Source organism: Aspergillus wentii (assembly GCF_001890725.1).
Source record: "Aspergillus wentii DTO 134E9 unplaced genomic scaffold ASPWEscaffold_4, whole genome shotgun sequence".
Taxonomy (NCBI): Eukaryota; Fungi; Ascomycota; class Eurotiomycetes; order Eurotiales; family Aspergillaceae; genus Aspergillus; species Aspergillus wentii.
In genome coordinates this window covers 1014235-1030432 of record NW_024467835.1, presented here as the reverse complement: position 1 = coordinate 1030432, position 16198 = coordinate 1014235, and the positions used below count along the sequence as shown (strand labels likewise).

Genomic DNA, 16198 nt, shown 5'->3' with positions numbered 1-16198 from the left:
TCAGGATGATACAAGCTTACTGACCAGTGGCAATGCATTGGATGACCCCTCTAGAACAACCCTCACCAACGAACAATACACCATCAACTTTTTCAACACCATCAACGTCCAAGACAACAGCAACAGCATCCCCCAAAATCTAGACCATGACCTCCCATCCTGCACCGATAAAACAATCTACGAACTCCTCACAAACAGTAAATCCACCACCATCCTCGCGGCCATCATCAACGACGACAAATACCTCATCGACACCCTCAACACCACAAATGCAAACATCACCGTCTTCGTTCCCACGGATTCGGCCTTTGCCAAAATCCCCGAAGACGCCCCTAGGGCTTCCAAAGAGTTTATCCGGAATGCTATCCTCTATCATGTCCTCCCGGGTGTTTATCCTGCGCATCGCATCTTTGATGCCCGCACGCTTCCTACGTTTTTGAATGGGTCGGCTCTGGGCGCAGATCTTCCTCAGAGACTGGCTGTGCGAGGTGGCGGTGCGAAGACGGGGTTGACGGTGAATCCTTATAGTCGTGTCAACGATGCTGATATCGTATGTTTCTATCTGTCATATCATGTCTGCCAGAAAGAAGAGACTAAACTAACCCAAACACCCCCAGACTACCTCAAACGGCCTCATCCACACCATAGACTCCATCCTCATCCCGCCCCCTCAATCCCTCACCCTCCTAAACATCGTCCCTGCAACATTCAGCACCTTCACACTAGCCCTTCTTCAAACAGGCCTCTCTACAGCCCTAGACACATCCGCCCACCACGGTGCCACCATCTTCGCCCCAACGAATAAAGCCTTCCTAGCCCTCGGCCTCAAAATAAACGGTTTCCTCTTCTCAAACCCAGGAAGGAAGTACCTACGCGCCTTGATGAAGTACCATATTGTCCTGAACAGGACTCTGTACTCAGATGTCTTTTACACTGTTGATGGGGATGTTGATTCCTTGGGTGAGGATGGGTTCACGAATCTCGACTTGCCTACTCTCTTGGTTGATCATAGCTTAGCTGTTGATGTGGCCCGGCGCGGTTCCGAGATCTCGATGAGGGTTAATGGATTCCAGTCGGTGGCATTTACGGATGCATTGGCCGAGGATGGGGTTGTGCATCTGCTTGATACCGTTTTGATTCCACCTAGAAAACCCAGTGATAGCTCCAGTGATGCTTCAGCATTGACTATTGAGGAGCTGAAAGATCACTTAAGTGATTGGGTTGCGGAACACGATGATGTGGGGTCTGTTCATGGCGAATTGTAATGTAAACTTCAATACCTAGGCATTTGTGGTTTCCTGCTACGATCCACAAGCAGCTCATTTGAATAGCATGGATATATTTCTAATCAATAATTTCTGTATCTTTTCTGTATATCAGAGGCAAAAAATCTGTCAAGTGCACACAACACATCGTATGCTCATTCTGTTCTGTGGCATGGCACAAATCCACAAATGTTGACGTGACTTCAGAAAATCACTGGTCACGGATAAAAGACAACTTGATGGCAGAGACACAATCTCTTTTTGCGAACACTTTCTTTTGAGATGTTCGCAAGTCAAAAGAAGACACCTTAAAATTCAACAATTTCATGTTCCCAGTAGACAGCGCCCGTCTGCCCATGTTTTTACCGACTCATAATCATCTCTTATTCCTTCGACATATATAAGTTCTGTCATTCATCGTTAAGCCATGAGGCTGAACGCCCTTCTCCACAAAAAGGGCATATGAGAAAGGTGGCTCAGTGAAGCCTTCTTGCGGGCTTCAGCAACGCCTGGAAGGATGATTCGAGTGCCTTCTTGAGCTCTTTGTAGCTGACAACAAAACAGCTCTGCTCATCTCGACTCACTAAAGTGATCTTCTCGTCTGTTCCGGCGTCCAACTTGTTCAAACATGCAAGTATATGACCCAAGTCCACTACGGGATCACCTTGTGTGTCCACTTGGTGAAATACGTAATCCCGGAAGATCTTCAAGAAATATCGCTCGCCGTTTTCGGACCATTGCCTATCGTGTTCGTATTCTGGCCGTTCATTGACAAGGTTGAGTTTTGCCATCAATCGCACGAGGCGGCCATTTTCGAGTTCGCGACTCAAATCTGATGTGAGTTGATCATCCAAATGCAAGGCCGAATCGAAAGTTGACATCAGCTGTGACGATATGCCGGTGATGAAGATGTCAATGTTTCTTTCTTGGTCCTTCTGCAACCCACTGAGCAGCCAAAAGACAGAATTCTTCAATTGAGGACTGTAGGCACGCGTAAAATGCTCCATGGACTTTGTGGGGTTATGCATGACATTCGGCGAATTGGAACCAAGAGTAACGATCAGTTGCCCAAAATTGACCAAATCCTGGCGTTGAAGGTCGGCAACTGACCGCTGCGTATCAAACTGAACGACATCCATAATGGCACAAGCATTCAAGCGAATGCGGTTCTTTCCAGTCAACAGAATTTTACTGGGGTCTATAATTCTTGCCGCAAGACCATTGCTGTGAATGGCCTTAAGAGCATTCGCGATCTGGGTCATGTAACCCCAGAGAACTTGCTCGGAAATGTGCACATTGTGTCGGACTTGGAATCTATTCCCAGCACCAAGGTGTTGTTCAGCAAGTGTTTTCGCAAGTGGGTGGTAGTCAGTGACAAAAATCAATGAACTATCTTGGAAGCTTCTGCTCGTAAAAGCATCATGAACAGTCACAACACTGCCATTACACACCCGTTTCCAAGCCTGGACGGATCGGATGGCCTTTTCATTTGTCAAACGAAAGCCTGTAAACAGTCAGAGCTTGCCCAGGCAAAATAACATTGAATCAAGACATAGTATACCTTCCAGTCTCCGAAGTGCATAAAAGTTTCCATCCTTATTAGACTGTGCTTTGTATACCCAACTAGGATAGCCGAAAATAGTTGCGTTCTTCTGATGATTCAAATCCAAAGGAACAAGGGAATGGAAGTAATCGACTTGGGCCGGCAGCTGGGTGTCTGACCTGGAGTCAGCCTCTTAGTTCTCGTTGAATTATTACACCAACGTACTGGGCAAGGTCTGTAGCGTAGCGGCAGCTTTCTTTTGCAAATCTTCTCGAAGATCATTGGGGAGGAAAAGGTCGTGGACGTTGCGTTGGTACCCCAGAGTGTTCTGACTGTGGGGTCCAATAGGTGCGTAGAGATGATATTGAACCTATGGAAGTTAGTTTTGGAAGAGAGAAAAAAAGAGTCCAGGGGCGCAGCTAAAAAAACTCACCGGCTGTTGGAAACCGCTCTGGCTTGCAAAAAAGGTGGCCCCGCTCAGTGCGGCAGCGGTGCTATCGTGCGAATAAGGGTTTGCTTGAACGGAGCTAACAGCGGCGGCAGCAGAAAGAGGGGTCGAAGCTGTCACAAAAGGATCGAAAGCACTGGTGGCCGCAATGCCATTGCCATTTCCTTGGAGAGAAGCCTGCAAAGTTGAGTTAGCGTTCGAAAGGCAGATGCTAGAAGTACGCCTTTTGAAGCGAACACCTTGATCCAACACAGGTGATGGGGTATCTCTGTCTGGCTCAGAAGAAAATGACTTTGTGCGGCGAAGCAATGAGGGGCTCGGGTCAAAATCATCAGCAAGGGCATTCAAATAGCGAGAGCACGGCATGTTAATGGTTGAACTCCTGATAGATTAGAGGCCTGCTCTAGCAGCTTGAATATTGCCCAAGTCATAATTTATGATTCTAAAACCCCGAGGAGGCCCAGACGCCCTTTTAAACACCGAGCTACTTTTCAAATGGCAAAGGCAACTATGGGAAGGAAGAGTTCCATATGGGGAAGCAGCAGCCGGGGATGGCAGCCGGACAGGCGTGAACAAGGAATGTGCAATCTTACCAAATGAGAAGCGTCAAATCCCTGGGGAAAGAACTCTGGAATTTCTGATACAGCCCAGTCAGGAGTCGCTGTTTCCTGTCGAGTAGTTGGAGTACTAGAGTTTGATCCTTTTTTTTGTCAGCGAAAGAAAAAACTACTGGACGATATTACACGAAGTGTGGAGGAACACACGTGATATAGCACCCCGAGGTTGGAACGGAGCCGCATTTGCAGCTTTCGGAGATATGGTGGCCAATTTCTTTGCTGATGACGCAGGCGAGCCATTGGCAGACAGTGAAGAGGGGGTGAAGCTTGGGGAGTCGACATTGAAGCGCTTTCTATTGCTGGCGCTACAAAAAGATTCCTTGTAAGCCAAATTTCCATCCTGTAAATCAAACCTGACTTATGAATTCGGCTTTAACAAAAGTCAACTGGGTATCCTAACCTGTCCGACTGATATGCCGGGTTGCCTCGATGCGGGTCGTGATTGAAAGCGCAACCTTTACGCAAGCATGCCAACGTCAGAATGAATTCGCATTGTAGGAGTATATATTAAGGACTAAAGGAAAAGAGTAGCACCTTTATCTTCATATCGACATCGACCGTAGATGGTTACATTGCGACATAAGGTGTCTTTCGCATTCTCTAGAAGGAACATATCGTTAGCAATTTCTTTCGAGTTTCCATTGACACTTCCCAGAACCAAGGACCGGCTAACCTCGTGCCTTCAGCTTTGGAGATCCCGTCCCACGACGGGAATCGTCCAGAGCAGGCTTCCCGGCGGAAGCCATGATATCTCCACAGTTGGGCGCAGATCAGCGTAGAGAAATCTCCATTGAATTAAAACAGAGGAAAACCGGACGACCGAATGTGTCGAGAGGAAACCACATTCCTCTATACAAGAAAAGTCGTGACCTTATCCAAGAAGTGGTGAGACCCGCGTTGTTGATTCCGCGTCGAGTAGGTAAGGTGGATGATTCACTCCACTAAAGCAGCTAGCTAAGAACAGCTCGAGAGTTCGAAATTATTTTTCCAACAAAATCAAAAATTATAAATCCAAGTAGGCCAACCGAGAGAACACCACAAGCAGAGGATAGCAACGAAGCCACCTTCACGCCATGGGACGGAGTGGGCTGAGATCGCAAGGGAACGAGGGAGGACTCAAGCCCGCGGGGAGAGGGGGCAACTCGAAGACAGCCTGCTGCAAAGTTGGCCCGTGCACGAGGCGGTCAAGCGCGCGCTTAGCGTCACTGGAAGCGGCGATGACGGAGCTCAGGAACAAGATGACAGCTAGCTGAATTGTTTCCCCCTACGACGTTGTTGCATCGTGCTCCTAGTCTTTTGACTTACGTTTCATACTGATCATTGAATGAGGGGTTGCTCGAAGGCCTAATCCTTTGTGATAGAGCCCTGTTGTCTGCCCAATTCGCAACATTCCACGCCACCTCCGGCAAATCCATGGAGACTGCCTAGGACGGTGTACCTTATTGCTTCTATTTCCTTTGTTTCCTATGGATCAGAGACCTTGATACATAATGTCGTCGTCTGACGTTGATATTGACCGACTCACAGACAGCGAGAAAGCTGCTCTTGAAACCTACACAGCGGTGACCGGTCAGGAACCCTCGGAGGCCATTCCTTTGTTGCGCCGCTCGCAATGGAACATACAGGTTTGTTGCAGGCCCAGCAGATAGCAGATATTAGAGGGGCTTTGCTGACGTATAGCTTGGAAGATTGCGGTATCTAAATTCTTCGACGGCGAAGGGCCGGATCCTGTCGAAGAAGCCCGTGCATCTCTCGAAAATGCTCCCCCAGCTCGATCGAACCGCCAAACCCAGAACCTCATGAGTGAAGATCTCTCTGCACAATTCTTCCCCGCTGCCCGAGCCGTTGAATCTGCTCCTCGAATAACAACACAACCGGAAGATCAAACTGTCTACCGGCCCCCTTTTCTATTGGCTATATTCTTTACGCCATTTAACCTTCTCTATCGAATACTCTGCGGATCCTTCCGTCTCTTTGGGGCATTGTTCCCATTCCTTCCACGCTTTTTCAATGTGACAGCAAACCCGGCCCTCCAGGGGGCCCGGCGAAATACTAACGGGCGAAGGCCTCTAGCTCCTAAGGACACGGCCGCCAGATTTATCCGAGAGTTCGAGGAGGAATACGGAACCAATTCGCTTGGATTTCTGGAAAATGGATACAACATGGCATTGGAAAAAGCCCATCGGGATCTCAAATTCCTCCTTGTAATCCTTTTGTCGCCTGAACATGACGATACGAGCGGCTGGGTGCGAGATACGTTACTTTCGCGGGAGGTGACCGAGTTTATCAACGACCCTCAGAATGATCTGGTTGTTTGGGGAGGTAATGTGCAGGATTCTGAAGCTTATCAGGTCTCGAACTCCCTCCGATGCACCAAATTCCCGTTTGCCGCAGCAATGGTCCATACTCCCAGTGTATCATCGACGGCAATGTCCGTCGTTTCCAGGATCTCAGGGACTACATCGCCGTCGGAGTTTGTGGAAAAACTTCGGACGGCCATCTCACAAAACAAGGAACCCCTGGAGCGGATTCGGTCTACACGCGCTGAGCAACAGGCTTCCCGTAGCCTTCGGGAACAGCAGGACTCGGCGTATGAACGCTCCCTGGCTATTGACAGAGAGCGCGCGAGACAGAGACGTGAAGCAGAGGCTGCTAGGCAACGGGAGGAACAGGAGGCAGCGGAACGACGAGCGGCAGAGGAGAAGCGCGTACAAGATCTCCAGCAATGGAAGCTATGGCGGGCACAATCAATTCCTGATGAGCCAGGAGCAGATGTCAAGGATGCCATCCGTATTAGCATTCGACTACCCACGGGCGAGCGTGTCATTCGAAAATTTACTCCTGAGGCTGATATAGAAGTGCTCTACGCATTTGTGGAGTGCTACGACACCTTGCAGGAGCTGCAGCAAGGGGCCAGCCGTGCGCAAAAACCCGAAGGATTCGATCATCAGTATGGGTTCCGACTTGTTTCACCCATGCCCAGGGCTGTGTACGAGGTGGACGCTGGCGGGTCGATTCGGGACAAGATCGGTCGGGGAGGCAATTTGCTTGTTGAACCAATCAATGATGAGGATGACGACGAAAATGAGGAGGAAGAGTCATAATACCAATAGCAAAGGCGCTTGGGATGATATGTATGGTTTTGGGCAAGATTAATAGACTCAACTGTTTTCTCTACAACTTCTTTCCTCGTAGATATGCCATCTCCGCGTACATTGATTATTAGATCCACATCAAAGGAGCCGCATGGGGGCTGAGCCATGTTTCATAGAAAGGATTAAGGATTTGGCATCTAGGGAAACCGCCAGTCCGGGATTCGGGTAGATGCAATTGGTACGAACCGTGCACGCGGGAGTTCACTGCTCCGCAGCCCAGTGGAGCGCATCACTGCATTATCATTGTTTAACATATGCACGTTGCCAGCCACGAAGATGTTAGTTAAAGCTAGTGATTCATAATATCACCTGCACATGAAATGATAACTTATCCATACAATATATGTTTGCCATTTCATTCCAAATATTAAGGCGGTCTGTTGAGTCATCTTGAAAGGTTGACGCGCAATGAAGATCCCTGATCCTTGACGCCGAGAATTAAGCATGATAATTTCAGAAGTCCGAAATTACGGGACTTGGGCTTTTAGTACAATGCGATCCGAGATGTAATTTTGATCCGGTTGTTCTTGTGTCAAAATGTCAATCTTGTCGATCTTGTGTGCATCGACCCCATACTCCATACCAGTTACCATAGATGGTATGCGATAAGCTACCTTACTGCCGCGCGGTCAGCTTTTGAGCATGAGTCCAGTGGCACTACTGATTCTGAAAACAGTTATCGTTTGTCATGTTCCTGCCCTGCTTCATGAAGACGTTCAAGATGGAAAGCATAAGTTTAATAAGCAGCGTATAACTCAAATTTAACCTCAGTTGTGCTCGGATCCAGACGTGTCCGATACCGTACCGTAACGGCTTCTCTGCCCATCGAACCGGCTTCGGATCGTTTCAGTCCCGCCCCACCCTGGAATGCCCCCTTTTGGTGTTGCCACAGCCCAGGCACACAATCCCATCTATGTGGGTAGTGCCACTGTCACACAGTTGGCCATGAAATGCAAAGTCTATCTTGGATGCCTGGACCCTCCATCGGGCCCAAGCGATTCAATTGCATTCAATCATCCAATGGACTGGACTTTGTCATTTTGACTCGAATTAAGTAATAATGAGCATTGTTTGATGACTCGTGTCTCGTGTTGAGACGGTGTGAGCACAATAATCTTAACACATGGACATTATGGACTCCCTTACATTGTACTCTGCATTACGTATGGCCACGTGGAAAGCAGATGCCAAATGGTGAATGGACTTGTTTTCAGAATGCCTTGATGGGGGTGGGAATGTATCATCCTGCAATCCAGACATCCCTACTCCCTACTCCCTAACGACTCCCTAGGTATCCTACCTTAGCCTGCTATGTATCAGGATAGATAAAATGGATAATTCGTATCAACGCTCATGCCCGAAAAAGCATCTGCAAAGCCACTTAGAAATCAGAAACAGAGGCGTTAGGTCCACCGGCGCAGTTTATCTCCGTCCCCAGTGCGTATTATACGGTAATCCGCCGTATTATTTAGTGTTCGGGAGGGCAGCCAAACATCGTCCGACCCGGATTGAATGCTTTTGCTCAACCCGATTCGCGATTCAGGGCGAAGGTGAGCTTAAAATCGGGCCTAGAATTTTTCAGTCTTACGACCCTGTAACAAGCATGCGAGTTTAATGCATTACTTTAGGTTGTTCCTCCGAAGCCCTTCTCCAGCTACTCCTCGCTGGATCTCCCTTCTTTTCTTTAATTACTTGTCACCCCCTCCCTGGGTTGTCGTCTTAATACTCTTATATACCCTTATATACCCTATTCTTATTCTTAATTTTTATACACCTATTGTGATACCCCACACCTAATCCTGAGACTGAGCTTCTCAGCTTCACATCACCATGTCTCTCCTAGGGACGTTAAACCCTAATGTTAATCCCGAACGTACGGTGGCCGGGCAAGGCATCGACATTGAAGAGGAGGAAGCTCGAATCGAAGCCAACAAGCATGATGGAGGCAGCCTGAGCACCGATGACACAGCACTGGACCGAACACACGAAGTGGGCAACGAGGCCGTTGCCGACGAGGAAATCACTCGCCTGGCCCAGCGATTAACACGCCAGTCAACCGCCAACTCTGCCATCGCCGGTGGTGAGAACCCGTTTCTTGAAACAAAAGAGGATTCCACCTTGAATCCTCACAGCCCGAACTTCAAGCCTCGGAATTGGATGAAGAACCTGCTGGCACTCAGCGCTCGCGACCCAGAAAGATACCCCCGCCGTTCGGCAGGTATTGCATTCAAGAACCTCAGCATTCATGGATTCGGCAGCCCAACGGATTACCAAAAGGATGTGTTCAACTCGGTTTTGCAAGTCGGAACCCTTTTCCGCGCCATGACCGGCACCGGCAAGCAGAAGATCCAGATTTTGCGTGACTTTGATGGTCTTGTCAAGAGCGGAGAAATGCTCGTGGTATTGGGCCGACCTGGAAGGTATGACGGGTTCTCGACTTCTACAAACATATCCTTCTGATATTGGTGCTAACCAGTCTTTCAAAGTGGTTGCTCAACTTTCCTGAAGACCATGGCCGGCGAGATGAACGGTATTCACATGGATGAACAGTCTCATCTGAACTACCAGGGTAAGGACTTGACCCCTTGCTTTCCACATGGTTTACTCAACTGACTTACTAATTCCAATTCTAGGTATCACTGCCAAACAAATGCGCAACCAATTCCGAGGTGAAGCTATCTATACCGCCGAAACCGATGTCCACTTCCCTCAGCTTTCTGTTGGCGACACTTTGAAGTTTGCGGCCCTTGCCCGAGCTCCTCGGAACCGTCTACCCGGTGTTACACGGGAACAGTATGCAACGCACATGCGGGATGTCGTCATGGCCATGCTGGGTTTGTCGCACACGATCAACACCAGAGTTGGAAACGACTTTGTCCGTGGTGTCAGTGGCGGTGAACGCAAGCGTGTTAGTATTGCGGAGGCCACACTCAGTGGTAGTCCCCTTCAGTGCTGGGATAACAGTACTCGAGGATTGGATAGTGCGAACGCACTGGAGTTCTGCAAGACTTTAAACTTGATGACCAAATATGCCGGGGCTACTGTCGCTGTGGCTATCTACCAGGCCTCTCAAAGCGCCTACGATGTTTTCGATAAAGTGACTGTCCTGTATGAGGGCAGACAAATCTATTTCGGACGCACCGATGAAGCCAAGGAGTTCTTCACCACCATGGGCTTTGAGTGCCCTGAACGTCAGACAACAGCCGACTTCCTGACCTCCCTTACCAGCCCGTCTGAAAGACTTGTGAAGCCTGGTTTCGAGGGCAAGGTCCCCAGGACACCCGATGAATTTGCCGCTGCCTGGAAGAACAGCCAAGCACACGCAAACTTGATGAGGGAAATTGAGGAATACGAATCAACATACCCTCTTGGTGGTGCATCAGTGGACCGGTTTGTCGAATCTCGCCGAGCGATGCAGGCAAAGAACCAGCGTGTGAAATCGCCCTACACAATTTCTATCATGCAACAGATCAACCTCTGTATGGTTCGAGGCTTCCAGCGATTGAAGGGTGATGCCAGTTTGACCCTCAGTCAGTTGATTGGAAATTTCATCATGGCCTTGATTATTGGAAGTGTCTTCTACAACCTGCAACCCGATACCCAGAGTTTTTACTCCCGTGGAGCTTTGCTTTTCTTTGCTGTTTTGCTTAATGCGTTTTCTAGTGCGCTCGAGGTATGTGTTGAAGCAGATTCGGTTACCAAACCATATAAACAGTTGCTAATATCCTTCAGATCTTGACCTTGTACGCACAACGTCCTATAGTCGAGAAACAATCCCGTTACGCCATGTATCATCCGTTCGCCGAAGCCGTCGCCTCAATGTTATGTGACATGCCATACAAGATTCTTAATGCAATTACGTTCAACGTTACGCTCTATTTCCTTACGAATCTCCGACGTGAGCCTGGCGCATTCTTCGTGTTCCTTCTCTTCACCTTTATCGTCACTATGACCATGTCTATGCTCTTCCGAACGATCGCTTCTGCTTCTCGGACCCTATCTCAGGCTCTGGTGCCCGCTGCTATCCTCATTTTGGGTTTGGTCATTTACACTGGTTTCACAATTCCCACTCGAAACATGCTTGGCTGGTCCCGATGGATGAACTATATCAATCCCATCGCGTATGGCTTCGAAAGTTTGATGGTCAACGAATTCCATAACCGGAAATTCGAATGCGGTGATGCATTGGTTGTCCCAAGGGGTGATGGATATGATAACTTGCCATGGGCAAACAAGGTTTGCTCCACGGTTGGATCGGTCGCCGGAAACAAGGAAGTCCATGGAAACGACTATCTCAGCCAGAGCTTCCAGTACTACGCAAGCCACAAATGGCGAAACTTGGGTATTATGATTGCCTTCATGATCTTTTTCCTGGTCCTTCATTTGGCTGCTACCGAGTACATCTCTGAAGCCAAGTCCAAGGGAGAAGTGTTGCTTTTCCGCCGCGGTCAGGCTCCTCGTGGCAATGGATCGGATGATCTTGAGGTTACCCAACAGGTGGCCCCTGCTGAGAAGACCGAAGAATCGCACGAGCAAAAGGCTGGTGCTGGAATTCAGAGACAAGAGGCTATCTTCCACTGGCAGGATGTGTGCTACGACATCAAGATTAAGGGTGAACCTCGCCGTATTCTCGACAATGTTGATGGTTGGGTCAAACCGGGTACATGCACTGCTCTCATGGTTAGTAATTTGAAATGCCTTTGTATAAAACTCCTTTTACTAACTTTGCTTTAGGGTGTTTCTGGTGCTGGTAAAACAACGCTTTTGGATGTCCTTGCCACTCGTGTCACTATGGGTGTTGTCACTGGTGAAATGTTGGTTGACGGCCAGCCCCGAGACCAATCTTTCCAACGGAAGACGGGTTACGTGCAGCAGCAGGATCTTCACCTTCACACAACCACAGTCCGTGAGGCACTTCGATTCAGTGCAGTTCTTCGTCAACCTGCCCATGTCAGCCGCCAAGAGAAACATGACTACGTTGAGGAGGTTATTAAGCTCCTCGGAATGGAATCCTATGCTGATGCTGTTGTCGGTGTTCCTGGTGAAGGTCTCAATGTTGAACAACGTAAACGTCTTACCATTGGTGTTGAACTGGCAGCCAAACCCCAGCTGCTTCTGTTCCTCGATGAGCCTACTTCCGGTCTTGACAGTCAGACTTCTTGGTCTATTCTCGATCTCATCGACACCCTTACCCAACATGGTCAGGCTATTCTGTGCACTATTCACCAACCGTCTGCTATGCTTTTCCAACGTTTCGATCGTCTGCTGTTCCTCGCCAGGGGTGGTAAGACCGTCTATTTCGGCGACATTGGAGAAAAGTCATCTACTCTGGCTAGCTACTTTGAGAGGAACGGAGCCCCGAAACTGCCCGCTGATGCAAACCCTGCTGAATGGATGCTTGAAGTTATTGGAGCCGCCCCTGGATCGCACAGTGATATTGACTGGCCTGCTGTTTGGCGCGAGAGTCCTGAACGCAAAGCGGTGCATGGCCACCTGGCTGAAATGAAAGCAACATTGCCACAGAAATCGGCCGGAAAAACCGATGCTGATCCCAGCAGCTACAACCAATTTGCAGCCCCATTCACCGTGCAGCTCTATGAGTGTCTGGTTCGTGTCTTTTCGCAATACTGGCGGACGCCCATCTACATCTACTCGAAGACGGCTCTCTGTATTCTCACCTCGATCTACATCGGTTTCTCCTTCTTCCATGCGAAAAACAGTCAACAGGGTCTCCAGAACCAGATGTTCAGTATATTCATGTTGATGACCATCTTTGGTAACCTGGTTCAACAGATCATGCCTAACTTCTGTACTCAGCGTTCCTTGTACGAGGTTCGTGAAAGACCTTCGAAGACCTACTCATGGCAAGCCTTTATGACCGCCAACATTCTCGTCGAGCTTCCATGGAACAGTTTCATGGCCGTCATCATCTATGTTTGCTGGTACTACCCCATTGGACTCTACCGGAATGCCGAGGAAACAAACTCCGTCCACGAACGTGGAGCACTGATGTTCCTCCTCATCCTCACCTTCCTCCTCTTCACCTCGACTTTCGCGCATATGATCATCGCGGGTATCGAACTCGCAGAAACAGGCGGTAACCTGGCCAACTTGTTCTTCTCCCTTTGTCTGGTCTTCTGTGGTGTCCTCGCAACCCCCGAACAACTCCCCGGGTTCTGGATTTTCATGTATCGTGTCTCTCCATTCACATATCTCGTATCCGCAATGCTTTCCACCGGTGTCGGAAACGCACAGGCCACCTGCGAACCCGTCGAATTCATCTCCTTCGACCCTCCCTCCGGTACAACTTGCTACAACTACATGCAGCCTTACATCGAGGCCGCGACAACTGGATACCTCCAGAACCCGAACGCCACCAGCGATTGTTCCTTCTGCACCATCTCCTCGACCAACGCTTACCTGGCCCAGGTCGATGTCTACCCCAAGGACAGCTGGCGGAACTTTGGCCTCATGTGGGTCTACATCGTCTTCAACATCTTCGGAGCTGTTTTCATCTACTGGCTTGCTCGTGTCCCCAAGGGTAACAAGACCAAGAAAACTAACTAGGGGCCTTTTTAATTTTTTCTTTTCTTTTTTTCCCATAACCATTTACTGCTTTCCCCTCCTGCATCCTTTCTTTGAATAAAAAGAATGAATTCATGATGTTGATTATGTGGTGGAAATTACTCGTTTTTGGATGTACCACAATTTTCTTTTAATGTTAGATGTTTTGCTACTTTGGCGGACATGGAATTTCAGTGTTGTTTTCTAACCTTTTCTCTTCTCTGTGCATATTGGATTATATGGATTTTGTCTTTGGCGATTTGCATCCATTTCATACATAGGCTTCTTATTTTGCCTACATTGCTAAAATTCACGTTTTAAACTTGCTAGATACACTGGACATAATATAGCTAGCTCAATTAAATTAAGTCTACAAAATTTACTACAAGTGAAATTCCTGCATACTTTTCATAAGATGAATTGCATCATTGGTATCTTTGACATGAAAGAAGTGTTACAAGTAAATGTAAAGGGTAAAAAATATTTTAAACAGAGAAAGAAATAATAGTGGCGCTTATGCAGATAAAATGTAAAACAGAGAAAAAAAAAAAAAAAAAAAGAATGAGACAAGCACGTATGTAATATCTACCAAGTAAAAGCCTCCTCGGCAAAATCCACAACAGCCCCTATCCCGATATTAGACCTCGCAGCCGCGCGCACCTCATCCGCAAAAGCACCAGGCCCACAGACAGAGACGATCGTCGCGCCGACGCGTTGCGGTATGATCTCGTTGAGAACAACGTCTGGCCGACATCGTCCGGGGAACATTTGCACGGTAGCGGACGGGGAGACGATCTCGCGACTGCTTTTTGGTTTGGAGACAAAGAGTTTGATGGTGAGGATGTCGCGGCGGTTGGGGAGGCGGAGGATTTGGTCCATGTACTCGTGTACCCAGGTGAGGTGGTCTGTGTTGCGGACGGACCAGATGAGGTAGACTTTCTGGGTTGCGACGCGGCCTTCGGAGGCGCGGAGGATGAGATCGCGGACGAAGAGCATGTGGTGGGTGATGCCGGCACCGGCGGAGAAGAGGACGGCAGTGCCGTAGCTGCCCATGTTGGTGGCGTGGGAAGCGTAGGGTCCCTCGATGTAGCCTGATGTGAAGAGGGTTTGGTTGGGGGAGGCGAGAGCAGCGTTGTACAGTCTGCGGGTCATGCCTTGGCGTGCTCCGACAATGAGGGAAACAGAGGTGGGTTGTTGGTTGCCTTCCATGTATTCGTCCAGACCTGCTGGTTGCTTTTCAAGGAGCGATGGGTCTAGAGATGAGGAAGTAGAATGGCTTCGGGTCATGGTTTTCGAAGATGTGTATGGGGTGACGGCATTGCATGGGTCGACCCAAGCGACTGAAAATGGGTGGGACATCCACATCGCGACGCTGGGAATGTAGGCGTACACATGACAGCCAGGACTGATACGGACGCGCTTGGGGAGGTGAAAGGTTACTCGACATGCCTCACCGGGCAAAGCTTCGACAGCGAGCTTGGTGACTCCGTTCTTCATGGAGAAATTGAGGTATAAAAGTCGGAGCAATCGGGCAGTTCGTTCAAGAAGCCATAAGACGGCAATCGCCAGAAGCCAGGGCTTCTGAGGCAAGCTGTCGATGTTCAAGTGCATGTAGACGCCCAGGAAAGCCAGGAAGGCAGCGAGCTGGTGCAGATGCAGGAAAGTTTCGTAGAAAGCGTGTCGGATTGGAGATGGGGAATGAAGACAGAGAAACGCCATTGCACAAGTACCACATAGGCCCCATGAGAAGAAAGGAGTAGTGCGCAACCGTTCCAGCATGTGTGAGAAATCTTGTTCATCGCATGCATTGACTGCCCAAGCGGCTGTGTGCACCACACTCTCGATCACGACGATACGGCCCAGCCACCGGTGGAGGAGATTGTATGTGTCGAAACTAACGTGCAGCAGTGGAATCAAAGGATTATTGCGGCCAGCAAGGAGGAAGAGAGGTACCATATTCAGGACGGCCAGCGTTCCAGACCTCCCGCGAAGCTCAGCAACCAGAGCTGCCTTGGCATTGACCGAATAATCCAGAAGGACACAGTAAGCGATCTGACTTGCAAAATACAGCAATATCAAGATCCCTTGAAATCTTGACGGCAAGGTACCCATGTTGAGAGCAGACGACAACTGGATCTCCCTGTTATGCCTCTTACTACCCAGCGGGGCGTATAGAACGTGTTTCTTCAACTTCGCCCATAGCGATGATTCCTCCAAACTCCAGAATGTTTGCTGTCTTCTGCTTGCACCCAGAGACGCGATAAGGCGAAGGTAAGCATGACTGATCTGACCTACTCGACCGCAGAAGATGATGAAAGCCACAGCCAAAGCGGTGGAGTAGATGATTCGGGTGAGCAGCACATCTCGAGGAACGTCGACTCCACCCAGTCCTCTCGAGTATTCATAAATGTAGGTTGTATTAGATCCGTACGTGGAATTTGTGTCGTATGAACGTGGAGCGACGTGCTGGACAAGGTCCTCCATCGGAAATCGAGGGCTCGTGGGGCCCGTGGTGAACCGTTATCAGTGGACGCGATGGCGACGCAAGAAAGAAAGCTTTGACGGTATCGATTGTAGAGATAAACTTTGACAAAAGCCCTTTGACG

General features: G+C 49.0%; 5 protein-coding genes across 5 annotated transcripts; 3 read left to right on the top strand and 2 right to left on the bottom strand.

Annotated features, from left to right (window-relative positions):
* Nucleotides 1–154: 154 nt before the first annotated feature.
* ASPWEDRAFT_78282 (fasciclin domain-containing protein) lies at nt 155–1247 on the top strand (the record flags this gene model as incomplete). The annotated part of the gene is made up of 2 exons (XM_040839551.1): nt 155–550; nt 618–1247. Coding segments are annotated over 2 exons (1026 nt in total), but the record flags the coding sequence as incomplete, so codon positions are not given.
* Nucleotides 1248–1273: 26 nt separating this feature from the next.
* Nucleotides 1274–4619, bottom strand: ASPWEDRAFT_739838 (PAN-complex poly(A)-binding subunit PAN3; the record flags this gene model as incomplete). Its single annotated transcript, XM_040839417.1, has 9 exons — nt 1274–2769; nt 2827–2982; nt 3034–3178; nt 3242–3433; nt 3850–3956; nt 4021–4172; nt 4274–4328; nt 4408–4473; nt 4547–4619. The coding sequence occupies 9 exons, from the start codon at nt 4617–4619 to the stop codon at nt 1742–1744; spliced, it is 1974 nt and encodes a 657-aa protein (XP_040688683.1). The 3' UTR covers nt 1274–1741.
* A 744-nt stretch (nt 4620–5363) lies between these two features.
* Nucleotides 5364–6977, top strand: ASPWEDRAFT_111192 (clathrin-mediated endocytosis regulator UBX3; the record flags this gene model as incomplete). The annotated part of the gene is made up of 2 exons (XM_040828233.1): nt 5364–5498; nt 5562–6977. The coding sequence occupies 2 exons, from the start codon at nt 5364–5366 to the stop codon at nt 6975–6977; spliced, it is 1551 nt and encodes a 516-aa protein (XP_040688682.1).
* A 1500-nt stretch (nt 6978–8477) lies between these two features.
* Nucleotides 8478–13998, top strand: ASPWEDRAFT_132844 (pleiotropic drug resistance family ABC transporter). Its single transcript, XM_040829294.1, has 5 exons — nt 8478–9448; nt 9515–9597; nt 9662–10701; nt 10761–11708; nt 11763–13998. The coding sequence occupies exons 1-5, from the start codon at nt 8859–8861 to the stop codon at nt 13593–13595; spliced, it is 4494 nt and encodes a 1497-aa protein (XP_040688681.1). The 5' UTR covers nt 8478–8858; the 3' UTR covers nt 13596–13998.
* A 179-nt stretch (nt 13999–14177) lies between these two features.
* On the bottom strand, nt 14178–16076 carry ASPWEDRAFT_171831 (ferric reductase family protein; the record flags this gene model as incomplete). Its single annotated transcript, XM_040830847.1, has 1 exon — nt 14178–16076. The coding sequence occupies one exon, from the start codon at nt 16074–16076 to the stop codon at nt 14178–14180; it is 1899 nt and encodes a 632-aa protein (XP_040688680.1).
* Between the last annotated feature and the right edge of the window lie 122 nt (nt 16077–16198).

What these genes read in the sequence shown, in the direction of transcription:
- ASPWEDRAFT_132844 (XM_040829294.1), top strand. Translation starts at nt 8,859, where the DNA reads ATGTCTCTCCTAGGGACGTTAAACCCTAATGTTAATCCCGAACGTACG. An exon ending in GTATTGGGCCGACCTGGAAG is followed by an intron (nt 9,449 to 9,514) that starts GTATGACGGGTT and finishes AGTCTTTCAAAG; the next exon opens with TGGTTGCTCAACTTTCCTGA. An exon ending in GTCTCATCTGAACTACCAGG is followed by an intron (nt 9,598 to 9,661) that starts GTAAGGACTTGA and finishes TTCCAATTCTAG; the next exon opens with GTATCACTGCCAAACAAATG.